This window comes from Notothenia rossii (assembly GCF_949606895.1).
Source record: "Notothenia rossii genome assembly, chromosome: 3".
Classification (NCBI taxonomy): domain Eukaryota; kingdom Metazoa; phylum Chordata; class Actinopteri; order Perciformes; family Nototheniidae; genus Notothenia; species Notothenia rossii.
Genome location: NC_136901.1, coordinates 54,761,481 through 54,776,663, shown reverse-complemented (window position 1 = coordinate 54,776,663; position 15,183 = coordinate 54,761,481). Strand labels below are relative to the sequence as shown.

At 39.7% G+C, this 15,183-nt stretch overlaps 1 protein-coding gene across 7 annotated transcripts; it reads left to right on the top strand.

The window, feature by feature from the left end:
* The first annotated feature begins 3,941 nt into the window (after positions 1-3,941).
* Positions 3,942-14,940, top strand: LOC307034136 (uncharacterized protein). Of its 7 annotated transcripts, none has more exons than XR_013806776.1 (13): positions 3,942-4,921; positions 8,248-8,326; positions 8,421-8,501; positions 9,271-10,831; positions 10,921-11,152; positions 11,343-11,518; positions 11,614-11,964; positions 12,510-12,627; positions 12,731-12,835; positions 12,981-13,136; positions 13,347-13,529; positions 13,594-13,702; positions 14,665-14,940. XR_013806776.1 is itself a non-coding variant. In XM_079672889.1 (12 exons), exons 10-12 carry the CDS (start codon positions 13,376-13,378, stop codon positions 14,807-14,809), a joined length of 408 nt encoding a protein of 135 aa, XP_079529015.1. In that variant the 5' UTR covers positions 4,795-4,921; positions 8,248-8,326; positions 8,421-10,831; positions 10,921-11,152; positions 11,343-11,518; positions 11,614-11,964; positions 12,510-12,627; positions 12,731-12,835; positions 12,981-13,136; positions 13,347-13,375; the 3' UTR covers positions 14,810-14,940. The 7 variants fall into 7 exon arrangements, 2 of the variants coding, with proteins under 2 accessions (XP_079529015.1, XP_079529016.1); XR_013806777.1 differs by having other exon boundaries at positions 8,421-10,225; positions 10,730-10,831; XR_013806778.1 differs by having other exon boundaries at positions 8,421-10,613; positions 10,730-10,831.
* The last annotated feature ends 243 nt before the right edge of the window (positions 14,941-15,183 follow it).

Below are 15,183 nucleotides of genomic sequence, written 5' to 3'. Positions count from 1 at the left end.
GCAAGAAGATGCAGTTTATTGCTTTGCATGCCGTCATTTTGGAGGAGCCTCAACTTTAACAGGTGACAGGCATGGACTGCGTGTGTTCATAGACACTGGATACACATGTTGGAAGAACATGAAAAAAAATCTCCGGGATCATCAAGGGAGCAGTAGACACAATTGTGCTGCATTAGCGTGGTCTAACTTTAAGGCTGTGATCAGCGGACATAAGGAATCCATCGCAAGTCGGATTGACGCAAACAGGACAGATGAGGTGCAGGAGAACCGGGCTCACGTCAAATCCTTGTTCAAAATCACGTCATTTCTGGGAAGACAGGCCCTCCCTCTCCGTGGCCACAACGAGAGAGATGAGGATGAAAATAAAGGAAATTTCCTTGAACTTTTGGACGTTATTGCAACAGATGACAGGAACGTGAAAAGCAAACAGGAACGCAGGTATGCGCACTATTCTTCCCCAGAATCCCAGAATGATATGGTGAGAGTTATTGGGGAAAATATCAGAAGTATAATCATAAATGAAGTAGGAGAAGCACGGTACTTTTCAGTGTTAGTGGATGAAACGAAAGACCTGTCTAAGAAGGAGCAGCTGGCCATTTTGATCCGTTATGTACATGACGGGATTATAAAGGAAAGAGCCATTGGAACCTATCACATGAAGGACCTGACAGCTGAATCCCTGGCCCAGAAAATAATAAAGGAATTATCGAGTTTAGATATTCAGCTGTGTGTTGCACAATGCTACGATGGTGCAAGTGTTATGCGGGGTAATGTGCGTGGAGTGCAGGCTTTAATACGTGAAAAAGTGCCGCATGCAGCGTATATACACTGTCATGCACATAGACTAAATCTTGTGCTTGTGAGCTCGATAACTGAAATACCAGAGATGGCAGAGTTTTTTGGTGTTGTTCAAACACTATATACTTGTATTGCAAATAGCAATACCAGACACATGCTTTTCATTGAGGCTCAAAAGAAGTTGGGACACAACAAAATACTGCACTTGGAGCGCACCTGTCCCACTCGGTGGCTGTATTGGTAGGCTATAGGGCTCTACAGAAGATAAAACTGCGCTACGAGGCTATACTAGCTGTGTTAGATGCCACTATTGACGCTCATGCAGAGGGTTCAACTGAAACTGCTGGACTTCGGACAAATATGCTGACAGTCACTTTTGACTAGTAACCTTGCCATACCTTAGCTTTGGCTGAATTGACGCCACTGCAGGCAGGCAGGGCTTAAGCTACATCCCATCAAAGCTACTTCTCCTCCCGGCTCAGTAGCCAGTACTGGACACTAAGTGCGTCATAGACGGCTAGTAGATTCAGTGCACAGCAGGCTTGCCTCCTTTCCCTGCGCCTCACCGCTAAAACAGGCAAGAAAAGTGAAGAGAAAAAGAGAGGAAGAAAAGAGAGAAAAGAAGAAGAGCAAAAGGGAAAAGAGAAAGGAAAGAAGAGGAGGAGAGAAAAAGAGAGAATGGAGAAGAAGAGAGAGAGAAAAAAAAAGAAGAGAAGAGAGAAAAAAGAAGAACAAGGCAGAGAAAAGCAAAAGAAGAGAAAAACGAAGAAAAAAGGAGAGAGAAAAAGTAAAGAACGGAAGAAAGAGAGGAGGAAAGAGAAGAAGAATAAGGAGAGAGAAAAAGAGAGAAGTTCGTTTATGCATTGTTGCCTTTAATTCAGGGTTAACGTGAGTTTCAGGCAGCGTCGGGTGTAACGCGTTACAGCATGGAGTTATGCAGTTCGGGTAACTACTACCCGTCACAATGCTCAGTAAGTACCGCAGTTTCAAGCTTCAACACAGCCACGGATGCTGCCCATCCGTGGTTTTTTGGGGGGTTTCTTTCAGGGAGAAAGAGAAGTTCATGTAAGATGATAGAAGACAGTCTAATCACCCAACCAGCACATCAGCATCTACGTCTCACCGTGGCGTAATTAAACTGCTAATTAAGCTAGTCCTATATCAGGGCTCGACAGTAACGGTTGCAAGGTTGCCATTGGCAACCATTCAGAAAAATGTCAACCACTTCTTGGACTTTGGTTGCCATCAGTGGCAACCAGTTTTTAACATAAATAAATAAGGACAGCAAACATTAAAACGTGCACCCCAAAATAGATAAATGTTAATATTTGTTTTAAGAGTGATATTTAATTGTTGTGACCAGTCGGAACCTGATACTTAAATTGCACGTGCATCGGCGTGATTACGGAGCCAGAAAGCGATGCACGTTTACTCGCGTGCGCGGTGCGCCGTGTTTTTGTTTTAAAACAAAATGGCGAAGCAAAATAAGTTGTTTGACTGTGTGGTAAAAAGTTCAGCCAACACCTCAACTTCTCAAACGAATGTTCAAAGTGATTCAACGGATAAAGCATAAGGTAAACACGAACGAAAAACAAAGAGGAATGTTTTCCATTCTCTTCCGGTAAAAGTTCCTTCAAAATAAGAGTCCCGATCTTATTACTACCAAAATAAAAGTGCAAAACGAAACTTTACCATAGAAAATGTTGGCATAAAATGATAATCACTTCTATAAAAATGTAACACATTTTAAATATAGTTAGACATATCAAAGGTAATTTACAGCATCAATAATTAATATCAAATGTTTAACTGTGAATGGTTTTCATTTATTAGAAATGTATTAGTCTGGCCAATCCAAGACTTCAATGCTGAAGGGCCAATGGGTCTATGGTGGGGGTCAGCACAAAGGTCAAGAAAACCCACATATGAAAGGGAGACAACGGATGATCAAGAAACTAGTGACTTGCTCAATTCATTTGTGAGGGATCTATGAAGAACAGGACAACAGCAGCACTACTGGTATTTTGTATACCAGCAATTGAGAGTGGACAAGCTTACTATCACTTAGGTTCAAATAAGTGCGTTAATTACTTATTGTAAAGCATTTGAACATTCTTTTGTGTCACATGTTCATTGTTAAGTTGATGTATAACTGTATAGCATCTTAATTATTTAAAATATAAGGTATCTAAAAAAGGGCAACGGTATTTTCAGTTTTGGCAACCAAAAGCTGATGCCTGGTTGCCAGCCTGGCAACCACTTTTAAAAGTTAGCGTTGAGCCCTGCCTGTATCATGGGTCATGTCTCAATATTTACCTAAGCAAATATTATGTCATGCTGCTCATATTGCACTCATATATTTGGTTGCATGCTCACATGGCTTATGTTAAGCAGGGTATGATATTCATGCATCAAGCTAACAGCCGCATTACATTGTCTACATCTCCCTCTTCGCCGGGCATCGGCTCGTGCCGGCTATCCAAGATCTCTCCAGCTTACCTATGGTAAACATGCATATAACTGGTGGTGGTGTCTTAAGAGCATTTCAGGGCTCGTTCAGGATAGGTGCAGCAAACCTGCCGCAATCAAGGTAATTATTCCTCTTCCCTACAACAACCGCTTCTCATCCTACATTCGTCCGGACCTCAGTGCCGTGCTGGCTATCCAAAGGTCTCTCCAACCTTAAAATTGGTACGTATGCATATAACTGGTGGTGGTTCTTAGCATGTCAGCACGTATATTCGCCCCCCGGCTCATGTTTATCCTTGCATGTCTAACCCTGTACGTCCAGGTTGTAACCTTCGGGTCTGTATAAAATGTGTCCCTGCGAAGTCAGGTTGCCCCGTACGTCCGGGATGCCCTGTACGTCCAGGATGCCCCGTTCGTCCGGGATGCCCTGTATGTCCAGGACGCCCTGTACGTCCAGGATGCCCTGTGCGTCCGGGATGCCCCGTACATCTGGGATGCCCCGTACGTCCGGGAAGCCCTGCATGTCCAGGATGCCCTGTACGTCCAGGAAGCCCTGTACGTCCAGGACGCCCCGTACGTCCGGGATGCCCTGTATGTCCAGGACGCCCTGTACGTCCAGGACGCCCCGTACGTCCGGGATGCCCTGTATGTCCAGGAAGCCCTGTACGTCCAGGACGCCCCGTACGTCCGGGATGCCCTGTATGTCCAGGAAGCCCTGTACGTCCAGGACGCCCCGTACGTCCGGGATGCCCTGTATGTCCAGGAAGCCCTGTACGTCCAGGGGGATTCCTAGGAGGCATCAGTATGTCTAAATCCCCACATGTATTAACCTTTCATTTCATCCATAGATTTCCACTGCATCCCACAAGGTAAGATTTCATCACGTTCAGTACTTCATACTTTCACTTCTTTTGGGGGTTCATCGGAAACGGTTCTTCCCTTCCCAAATGACATCCTACCAAACCTGGGCCTAAACGCCAAACACCATTTCATTCACTTGTTATAAACTGTCATCGTTATGTTTCATTTATATAATGTGACCCGATAATAAACATGTATTTCATACATCACGTCTCTCCTGATTGAACTACAAATGTCCACTTTGTCTAATATCGATTAACAAATGCCAAAAGTAAACATACAGATGTAGCACTGAATTTTGGACTCCAGTTTACAGCTTCCTGCCTACGGCCTGCCAAAGACCAGTATAGAGAGGCGAAGTCCCGCCCATCTACTTCCGACCCATGGGACCCCGGAAGCGGAAAATTATACATTGACGTCAATGGAGAGAGAAAAGTCATCTTTCGATCCCGTTTGAATTGTGCCACGAATGACACATATGATGTTTGTCAAATTAAAAGAACATTTTGCAAGTCAAAAAAATAAAAATGTGTCGTAAAACTGTGAAGTTACATTTTTTTTTTGTGTGAAACCGCTCAGTGAACTACAGGTCTCTGGTCTCGCACAATACGCGTCACCATCACAAAGATGGCTGTCACGTTAGTAAATTTCACCTGTTTCTTTCAGAATGAGGCGAAAAAGTATAAAACGAGGTGAACATCACTACAAGTCTGGGCATGTTGAGAGCTGTACATACACGAAAGGGAGCGGTTCTGTAAGAGCCAGCATGCGGGACCGGCTTTACAAGGTTTCAGTGAGTAATATGAGTGCAATGTTTAAGGTTAATGTCAGCTAGCTAACAAGGTACACTAACGTGTTTTTGTTTTAGCAACTAGTTTTCTCCTTAAGAACTTTGTGGTGTCTGTGTATGCTGTGGATAACATTAGTGTTCACAAGAACAAGATACACTCCCGTGTTTTGTTTTAGTTGCTCTTCAGATTGAAGCGGCCAGTTCTATATCGACTATATGTGTGATCTCCTTTTTACATCTCGTTGTGTCATTTGGGTTTATTTGCTGTGTGTAGATTCAAGGATTTTGGTTATCTTGTCCAGGGATGCAAACTTGTCACCTTTCTGCGAAATTCTCCGTTTTGAATCCAAAATAGGTCGTTTTTGTGATTCCTGTAGATCTGCAATAAAAATATTTTTGGGGTATGGGAGGGGGTCTGGGACCCGGATTAATGTGCGGCTGCGAGCTTTTTTATATATATTATAATGAAGCGCGAGCTGTGTGCTCGAGTCTTCCTGCCTGTCCGCTCTGCTCATGATGTATAATAAGCCTCTGCTGCTCGGCGATGATGGTCTAGCTTCAGCAGCTACATTACCTACGGTGCGTTCGTTAATATTAACTGTGCGTCCGGAGTCCCTGTGGCACAGACTGGACCGCTGGTGAACAGCTGTTAGAATGGGCCGTTCAGGTGTTCACAGTAGAGCTCCCTGTCGGAGCGGCAGAGCGTGATGTGCACTGAAAAGTTTTTTTTTCCCGTCGCAATATTATCGTTGAGCTAGCTAACTAGCATACATTGTCACTATCTGCTAACGTTAGCTTTAGCCTTCGTTTTTCTAGAGTAAAAGTAGAAGTACTCAGGTCTTGTACTTGAGTAAAAGTAGAAGTACTCAGATCTTGTACTTGAGTAAAAGTAATAGTCCCAGAGTGTAGGAATACTCTGTTACAGTAAAAGTCCTGCATTCAAAATGTTCCTCAAGTAAAAGTAGAAAACTATTATCATCAAAATATAGTGAAAGTAGCGACAGTAAAAGTAGTCATTGTGCAGATTGGTCCATTTCAGAATAATAGATATGATATGTTTTATAATGATTGATCATGAAAGTGTTCTCAAAGCTGGTAAAGGTGCAGCTAGTTTGAATGACTTTGTATACTGCAGGGTAGCTTGTGGATTTACTCCAGGTGGAACTAAAGTCTGATTTAACACTTGATTATATTTCACTTAATTAATCCAGATCTGTGAAGTAACTAAAGGTATTAAATACATGTAGTGGAGTCAAAGTACACCATGTACCTCTGAACTGTAGTGGAGTAGAAGAACAAAGTAGCAAAACATTGAAATACTTAAATAAAGTACAAGTATCTCAAAATTGTGCCCAAGTATAGTACTTGTTGAGTTTATGAACTTAGTTACTTTACACCATGTGGCTATAAAGATAAAAAGACTTAAGCCTTGCACAGAGGCATGAAAATACATTTTCAAAATGCTCAACAGTGCTGCCAAAATTATAAACTGACTGCTCCACAATTTAAAATAAATGCTTTTATATATTTCTATTAGATGTGACTCTTTGGCGTTTCTGTTATTATTAACACTGCTGCTTTAGTTGTTCTGACTGCTGAAATCCTCTGTTATTCCGTGGGGTGGGGGAGCCGGGGGCTCGGATCCTTGTCACCTTTTTCATACCTGATGAGTTGGCATCCCTGTATGTTAAAAAGCCTCAGTCACCTTAATTCATGTAATAAAAACATCTCAGGTCAGTAACACTCAAAGCTAAATGTGCAATACCATGTTCAGCTATGTTACTATTTATAATGTTATTGTTGTTACATCAGAAGATGTACATATTGAAATGATTTCTTAACTTACAGTAGGCTATTTTTTACAATGTGTGTTGGAAGGATTTATTAAATTACAATGAATATTGTCATTGTTGAAGGCTTTTAGAGAAGGGTGAACTATAAGCCTGAATTACATAACATTTTATACCTAAAAACATAAAAGCCACAATAAATAAATCACAATTATTCTAGTTATTTTTACCTCCCGTATTGCTTTCAACCCACCAGCTTTTATGGTGTTGTTACGTCACTAACTGTAAGCTTGTCACATACAGTCTATGGTCACTCAGAGTAACCTACTGTTAATTTAGCTGCTGGAGAAGAAAGATCAGGGGGGGGGAGGGGGGGAGAGAGCTGTGGTTGATGGGCCATTAGTTGTGTAAATACACAGCTGAGAGCTGCCGTTTCATTCAGACTGTTTAAAAAACGGTAACAACGGACTATTTTTCTTAGCGGATGCATGTCAATTTAAATCAATACATACAACTATTTTTTAAATCAAAAAAAACATTTTCTAAATCCATAAAAGCATTTAAATTAATATTGGGAGTCATGTCGTTACTTTGTTGAGAATGTGGCCATGTAATAAGCGGGATAATTTGCAGCGACTTGTTCCTTATGGGGAAAATAACACCCTTCATCCAGATGAGGATCCCTACGCTACACTTTGGGATCCTGATCGACCGACAAAGCTCCATTTAAAATATACATATTTTTGGTGAATTACTGAGTTTAGGCACGTTAATAACTTTTTAATGAAGTTGAATACAGTATATTCATATGTGTCAGTGATTTCATGTCAATTCGGCGAACATAAACATAAATGATCGTGGTGAAGATGATGATTAAATTAGGATTGAAAATCGAGAGCCGGGCTGCATTTCCTCCCGTTCGTTTTTTTTCGAATAACACAATTATTTTGTTAAATAACAACATGGTGATGTTTTGTAAATGATTACATGTCTCTTATTTAGCACAGTAGTATGATATCCGTGACATATGGATCTTAACAAAGTTCCGCTGTACATCCAGCATACTGTATCTCACTTTATTTCACATGAGCTCCAGTGTGGAACCCCACTGCACCCCCTGGTGGATCAATGATCCATTGCAGCTGGCTTCATTATAATTACATTTATCTATCACGGGGGCGGTCTCAAGTGAAGCTGGAGGTTTTCCCTTGAGCGAGGGCAGATCACGTACCAATCACGGCCCTCGCGTTTCAAACTGTCTGAAATGAACCGCTACATCTGTTCACGTCTGCAAACATCCTTTTTTCAATTTCACCAATACAGTTGTATATTCCAACTGTATTTGTGTTGGATACAGGAAACAAAAAAGTTTAATCTAAAGGGAAAATAGTATACTATGTCCATGGACATCGCTACGTAATGGTCTATATAATGACGAAATAATTAACTTAGTTTCAGTATTCAGCACAGTTTAATGTTCCATTTAAATGTATGGATACTTCTATTTAACTCTCTTCTTTGTATTACCATGCTAAATAGGACTGTCAGCCTGCAGTCAAATGGAGAAAAAGAGACCAAGTTGGGCGGCTGATTCTAAAGAGTCGCAGTTCTTCAAAACGTATGTTAAGCCAGATCATACTGTTGCATCTGTGTTTTTCTGTTGTTTCTTTTTTGAAAATGTAATTCTTGAATTACTATTCTTGTCTTCATAGTGCACGCCAAACGTCAGAAGAAAACTGGTCAGTCGCAGTTACCAAATATTTCTGCAGAACATGTTGCAGACAGGACAGAAGGTAAGCTCTCTTATCAGTGTCAACATTTTGCTACAGTTTGTTCTTTTTTAGGTGTTTTGCATGTGAGTATGGGGCCGTATGTACCTGGCACATGTGTCACTTTGAGAGTAATACGATTTTAAATTAAGTACTACATGAATTGCAAAGAAAATTAAGTATTCGCATAGTGCTAAATGTACATGGAAAATAGGGATGCAATATTGAGTCAAATGTAGTAATGATGAATTCCCTCTATGTTTCACCTCTGAAGTGCAACAGACCCACAATATGATTGGTAAGATTTTATATCAAAATAGTTATGCCACCATTTCCGTTACTTTTATTTAGATAATTGTATCCATTTAATAAACTCATACTTACTCACTTCAGTGTACATCACAATATATGTAGTTTAATTATAATTTCATAAATTGAACCCTAATATATTTCTGCAAGACATTTTGCAAGTACATTGATAAAACTTAATTTTGAGCAATTGTATTGTTCCTTAAAAATAATATAGGTGAACATGACATTACAGTTTTTAATCTCACTCAATTAGTTTGTTTACATGGACATGAATAACACGTTTATGAGGCAATATTGTGTTCACATGTGCAAACACATAAACAGCATACTCCAATAACCCTATTATAAACGGGTTATTCATGCCAATGTAAACACAATCAATTTTAATAACCACCTGCAATTTTAAGTTGTTTTCTGACTCTTGAGGCTTTCTTTACCATCTATTCTGTCTTTCTTACATTTGTTATCATCATTTCCCAAGACCTTCAAATACAGGAACTGCAAAAGATGGTTGATGCAGTTGATGAGGATGTTGCCGGATGTTCAAATTCCACAGAAGCCTCATCTGGTCGAACATGGACAGTACGTCAGGCTTTATCTGATGAAAGATGTTGGAAAGCAAGACCTCAGCTTCTTGAAGCCATGATTGAGGCAGGAAAGATCCCGAAGGGTCTTTGTCAACTATGCAAAGCTAAAGATGCAGTTATTTTTTGCACAGACTGCCTTCCACAACCCTTGTTGTGCCCCAAATGTGACATAACTGTACATCGGAAGCAGTGGCGGCTGGTGGAAAACATTTTTGGTGGGGCTATGGAAATGGTTACAAAACCGTGTGTGTGTGTGTGTCAGTCATACTTGCCAACCCTCCCGATTTTCGCGGGAAACTCCCGCATTTCTCCCGATTTCTGACAAAATCAGATTTACTCACGACTGTTTCCACTCGGACTTTAATACAGCTACACCATTGTTTGTTTTCCATGGTAGCGCGTCTCTTTAGCAGCACGCGCAACTCAAAGTCTGAGAGGGTGAGGAAGATGAAAACTGAACAAGAATCGACAACTCGACCCTCTGATCACTCCTTTCCTGTAAAATACAGGTCCAGCCCACACATATGCTCCATGGTGCCACAGGCCTTGCCCTTACAACTACAATAAGCATGCAAATGTTAATCTATAGCTCCGGCGATCCACTAGCACCGGAGTCTACACCTGCAGACGCAGCCATCCCCTACTGTAGCGTCACCTTGGATACGAGTCTAAACAACTCACAGACACACAGGCCAGGGCGCTGAAAGGGCGCCCTTTGAGCATCAGATCTGACGATGCTGATTGGCTAAAATTATGTTTCGGCGGCATAGTTTACAGATAGCAACAGTCAGCTTGTTGGCTGCAGCTGCTCTGGCTGAGGGCTCCTTTCTACCGCCCGGACGAGAGAGGGTAATGATACACGCTGCGGCCAGGCAGGAAACATGTGACTTATCAGTAACTTTAGACATCGTAAAACAATTTTAAACAAGATTTTATTGTAGATTATACATTTTACTGATACCAACTATAAAATATTTACCTTGTTCTTTAGAAAAAAAAAAAATATATATATATTTTTTGGAAATATATTAATTTTTTTATTTTTATTTTTAATGACAATCAAACATGTGGGAAGAGGGGGGGCAGCGCCCCTAGCGCCCCTATGGGCCGGCCGCCACTCATCGGAAGTACAGTTTGCATAACAGATGCCTATTTGTAGGAGATAGTTACAAAGCTCTTCCTCCTACTGATATTATCACTGACGATGCTAGTGGTCAGCCATCACCGTGTGAAGAAGGTATATACTGTATAGACCTTTTTGACTAAAATTACTTTTCAATCCTATCATAATGTATGAAATATACCTGTACTTGCCCAGTAGAAGTAACCATTATCCCTTTATGTTTTACATAGTTTGTCTCCTACCATTTGCTTTGCCCAGAAAGATTTGCTGCTGCAATGCAGACAATGTGTCATTGAGTGGTGGGCAAAAAGTAATCTTCATCAACATAAATGGTAACATATCTTTGAACATTTGTAAAAGTACAAATACATTTTCTTACCTTTATTGTGATTTTGATTTGACTTGGTGCTTGTCCCAACAGGTCGTTATGACCTCTCGGTTCCTCTGCTGACCTGTGAGAACTGCCACTGCCAGTGGACACCACCGATCAAAGATTTGATCTCAAATGATACTGGCATGGAACAATTTAATTCCAAACTGTTTTTTCCATTGATCTTTTTGCCACATATGAAGATCTCAAAATCAGTGCACCTGGTCTAAGTAGACACGCTTTCATTCAAATGCTGGAAAGTCGCTCAGTTCGTGCTGGCAGGGTAATGCACATTTTGATACATTATACAAATTGTGTATTGTATTTTAGATTTGGCAGATGAAGTGAATTTGTGCAATAATTTGCAAAAGGACTTGGAGGAAAGATAAAGAAATATTGTACTTAATCCATGCTTTATAGTATGTGCTTGTTGACATGTATCAAGCATTTAATTATGAATTCCTACTTATTAGGCTGGGATAACATCTGGTGACAATTTCCAAAGAAGTTTCTTGGAATGGACATATTGCCGGCACGAAATTGATAAACTTCTTGGAGATGACCATTTCTCATGTCCTGCCTGTGGTGATGACATGGTCGCAGTGTTTCTGGACGGCAACAGAAAAATGTACCGCTTCAATCATCAGGGGTAAGTAGCAAGAAAGCAATATGGGGTATTATCTTTATATACTATATTCCCCAATGTTGAGATCTTCATAGTATCAAATGCTTTTTTCTTCATAGGGCGGTCGAATGCCCATACTTTGAAGGAACTTTCATTGCCAAAGACACAGATGTTGAAGGATTTGTGCAAAGGATTCGAGACAAAATAAAACCTTTGAGTTTTACTGTGACTTGTCTCATAGCATGTTCTATGTGCTAAAGTTATTGTTGTTTTGTATGATGTAAAATGCATGAGATGTAATTACTTTTTGGAATGTCTATTGTAATGCTTTTTTCAATAGGTACCTGGACGCCCATCCTGCGCTAAATCCAACTTCAAAGCAGGAAGGGAGGCTACCAGAAAGTCAGAGGCCAGACTGGATGAAGAGGGAATGATGACATCTGTATGCAGACACTGCATTCTATTTAGTGGTAAAATAATCTATTTTAATTGAAAACCCATTTACATATTTGTTGTACTTACAAAAATGCCATACTAAAATGGTCTTTAAATATTTGAATACCAGTTATGATTCACAAGTAATTATGCACTTTCATGACAGTAATAACTTATCTTTGTATTTTTTTTTAAATGTGTCATGTAAAGATTTGTCATGTAATTTAATAGCTTTTTTTCCCAATATACAATACAACAATGTGCATACGTTTTGGCTGCAACTCTTTTCTTAAACATAGACTAAATATATTCGGTTGCTCAACAACAGCTTAGTGAAAATGTGTTGACGGTCATGCACTGATGTCGGTCAAACTATTTTTGATGCTTTGATGTCCACGTCAAGTCCTGTGAATGTGTTCATTGATGACCTAAAGTATCTGTTAACTTTGAATTGAGGCTGAAACTTCTAACTGCTACTATAACAACTCAAATTGAACAGCCTACTTTTGTGACAAAGAAAACACTAGTGGTAGGTGTTATTTTCTGACAATGATACAAATGTAATAAATAACATTTTCAGACCAAGAAAAGGACTGATGAAATGGACAAGGAAATTCAAAACCTGCAAACAAAACTGCAGACAACAGAGGAGGGAATGAAGCAGTGGGTGAAGGAGGTTGAGGAGTGGGCTGCATCAAGTAAGATTTTTCCTGTAGCTACAAAATATTAACTGTCAAATGTTAGTTGACATTTTACATTTAAGGAAATTGTGTTAATTGACAATTGAATGTTTACATTAAGGTCCAAAGTCCACCAACTGTCAGGATCAACAGGGGCTGCAGCGGGTCATGGAGGGCCTCGCCCTCAAAATCTAACAGCGGAAAATTGAGCTGTACAGAACCATAGGTGTGTTATTATTATTTTTGTTGTATTATTTTTGAAATAACGCTTCTCTTGTCACTTTCACGGTTAGAGTAATTTGTGGCATGTTCGGAGTAAGAGAACAAATTATTTTGATATTTTTTACGTTTGCACTTCCTGTCATTTATAGACAATAACAAAGACCGCAAGCCCAAATGGGATATCATTGCAAAGAACAAGCGGAAACTGGAGGAGGCGATCGCAGCTTACAACAACCTTGTGCCAGACACAGAGGCTGTTGATGCAGTCCTAAGTCAAGACTTCCCTATTTGGCCATGGGATTCTGGTATATGCATTTTTCTGCACTTAACAAAGCGGGTATTTTTATATCTTTGCTGTTTTTTTATACTGTTTTTGTTTGACATGATCAGTCATGCAGTCTATTTAAATCTTCCACACAATTTTCCATATGCTATTTTGTCACTTGTTCTTAAGGAGTAATTTAAGTTTGTTTTCATTACTGTTAAAGAAACTCAACATAATCACTTCATTATAGCATCCACAGTCCCCCTCGAGACAAAGAAAATGGCCTTTGACAAAATCATGCTGCTCTCTCGACTTCGAGAAGAGGATGGGATTCTCATCAAAGAGATGAAGAACCATTGCTGCTACCTGACAGGATCTTCAAGAGCTGTACAAAGAGAGATCCAGCAGATTGAGAAGGACCTGTGTAAACAGAGTAGGTATTTCACTGGAATATAATGATCATTATCGATATAATATTAACCCTTTCCTCCTTTTAGGTTGTCCTTTTGCCATGTCCTTGGAAGCATATGAGGGGCTGAAGGATTTATTGAAAAAAAGGCTCCAGGAGATGGAGAAACAAATGGAGGAGGCCTTCAGCACATACAGGTGAGTATTTATTTGAGAGAAATACACTGGATTTAGTTATTGTTTTGAGTAGAATTGATTGCAATCTATCTACACATGATGCGCATAATAGATTTAATGGAAACAATGCCACATTAATAACTTCACATCAACATAAAACAACATTGATGTTACATATGTGTATTCTTATATGTAGAGATCCTTCACTATTGCTTGTATATACGACTGAAAGAATATTCTTGATAATCCATCAAATGTCTGTAGACAGACTGCAAACTATTTATTGACATTTTTAAATGTATTGAACATTTTCTGGTACAGGACATAAATACTCCATACCAGACTCTACAACATAAAACAAACAGACAATATACAGTATATACATTGAGTTAATTGTACGTACTTACTTATTGTACACACTTACTGTATATATATATATATATCAGGTCCAACACTTACAGAACATTAGATAAAGATTTTAGAACTCTTGATATGTTTTTTATTTTTTACATTTATGCAAGTTAATGTAATGTTTACCTGAACATTCCTTAATATTACCTTGAAGGTATTTAAACAATTTAGATTTGTCTAATGTGAAACTTTCCAATGCGATCAGTAAATGGAATGGTAAATGGACTGTACTTATATAGCGCTTTATCCAGTCTTTAAGACCCCTCAAAGCGCTTTACATACTACATGTCATTCACCCATTCACACCCATTCATACAGAGCAGTGTACCTTACTCTATAGGACCTAACATTCATACACATTCACACACCGTTGGCCATGCCATCGGGAGCAACTCAGGGTTAAGTATCTTGCCCAAGGATACATCGACATGTTGACTGCATGGGCTGGGATCGATCCCACAACCTTCTGGTTGAAAGACGACCGCACTCCCTCGCAGCCACAGTCGCCTCAGTACATAAAGACTAAGAACCTGGATACTAACCATGACAATAACTAATGCTTTTATATGCAGGAATGTTTCGATGGACCCCACTGCCCTACAGGAGGAAGACAATGAAGGAGAGGAGGAAGTGTGGGATGCGGAGATCTGTCTCACCCTTGATGACACTGACTCCTCTGATGATGAGAAGCAAGATGAGCCTCTTCCACTACACTAGGATGCCGACTTTCCTATCTTGACAGGTTAAAGGTTGATGTTCCAGGCAAAAATGTGCATAGAAAAGTGTAATGGTTTGTTTGTTGTTGATGTAAACATTATGACTGAATAAAAGCACACTGTTTGATTATGTATTTGTTTTTATCTTCTGTCAGAATAAGTATTGCTATTGTTTTACATAGTATATCCTTTAACAGCCAGAATTATTTCTAGAAAATGGTAAAGGTTTGTTTAAGAGAAGGATGTTCCTGTAATGAGAGTTCACATTTATGCTACATTGAAGGGTGGAATTGACTACACATCTTCAGAAACCTAATTTGCTTCAGATATAACTCATTGCAATATTTTAACCATTAAGAAAAGCCAACTGCATTA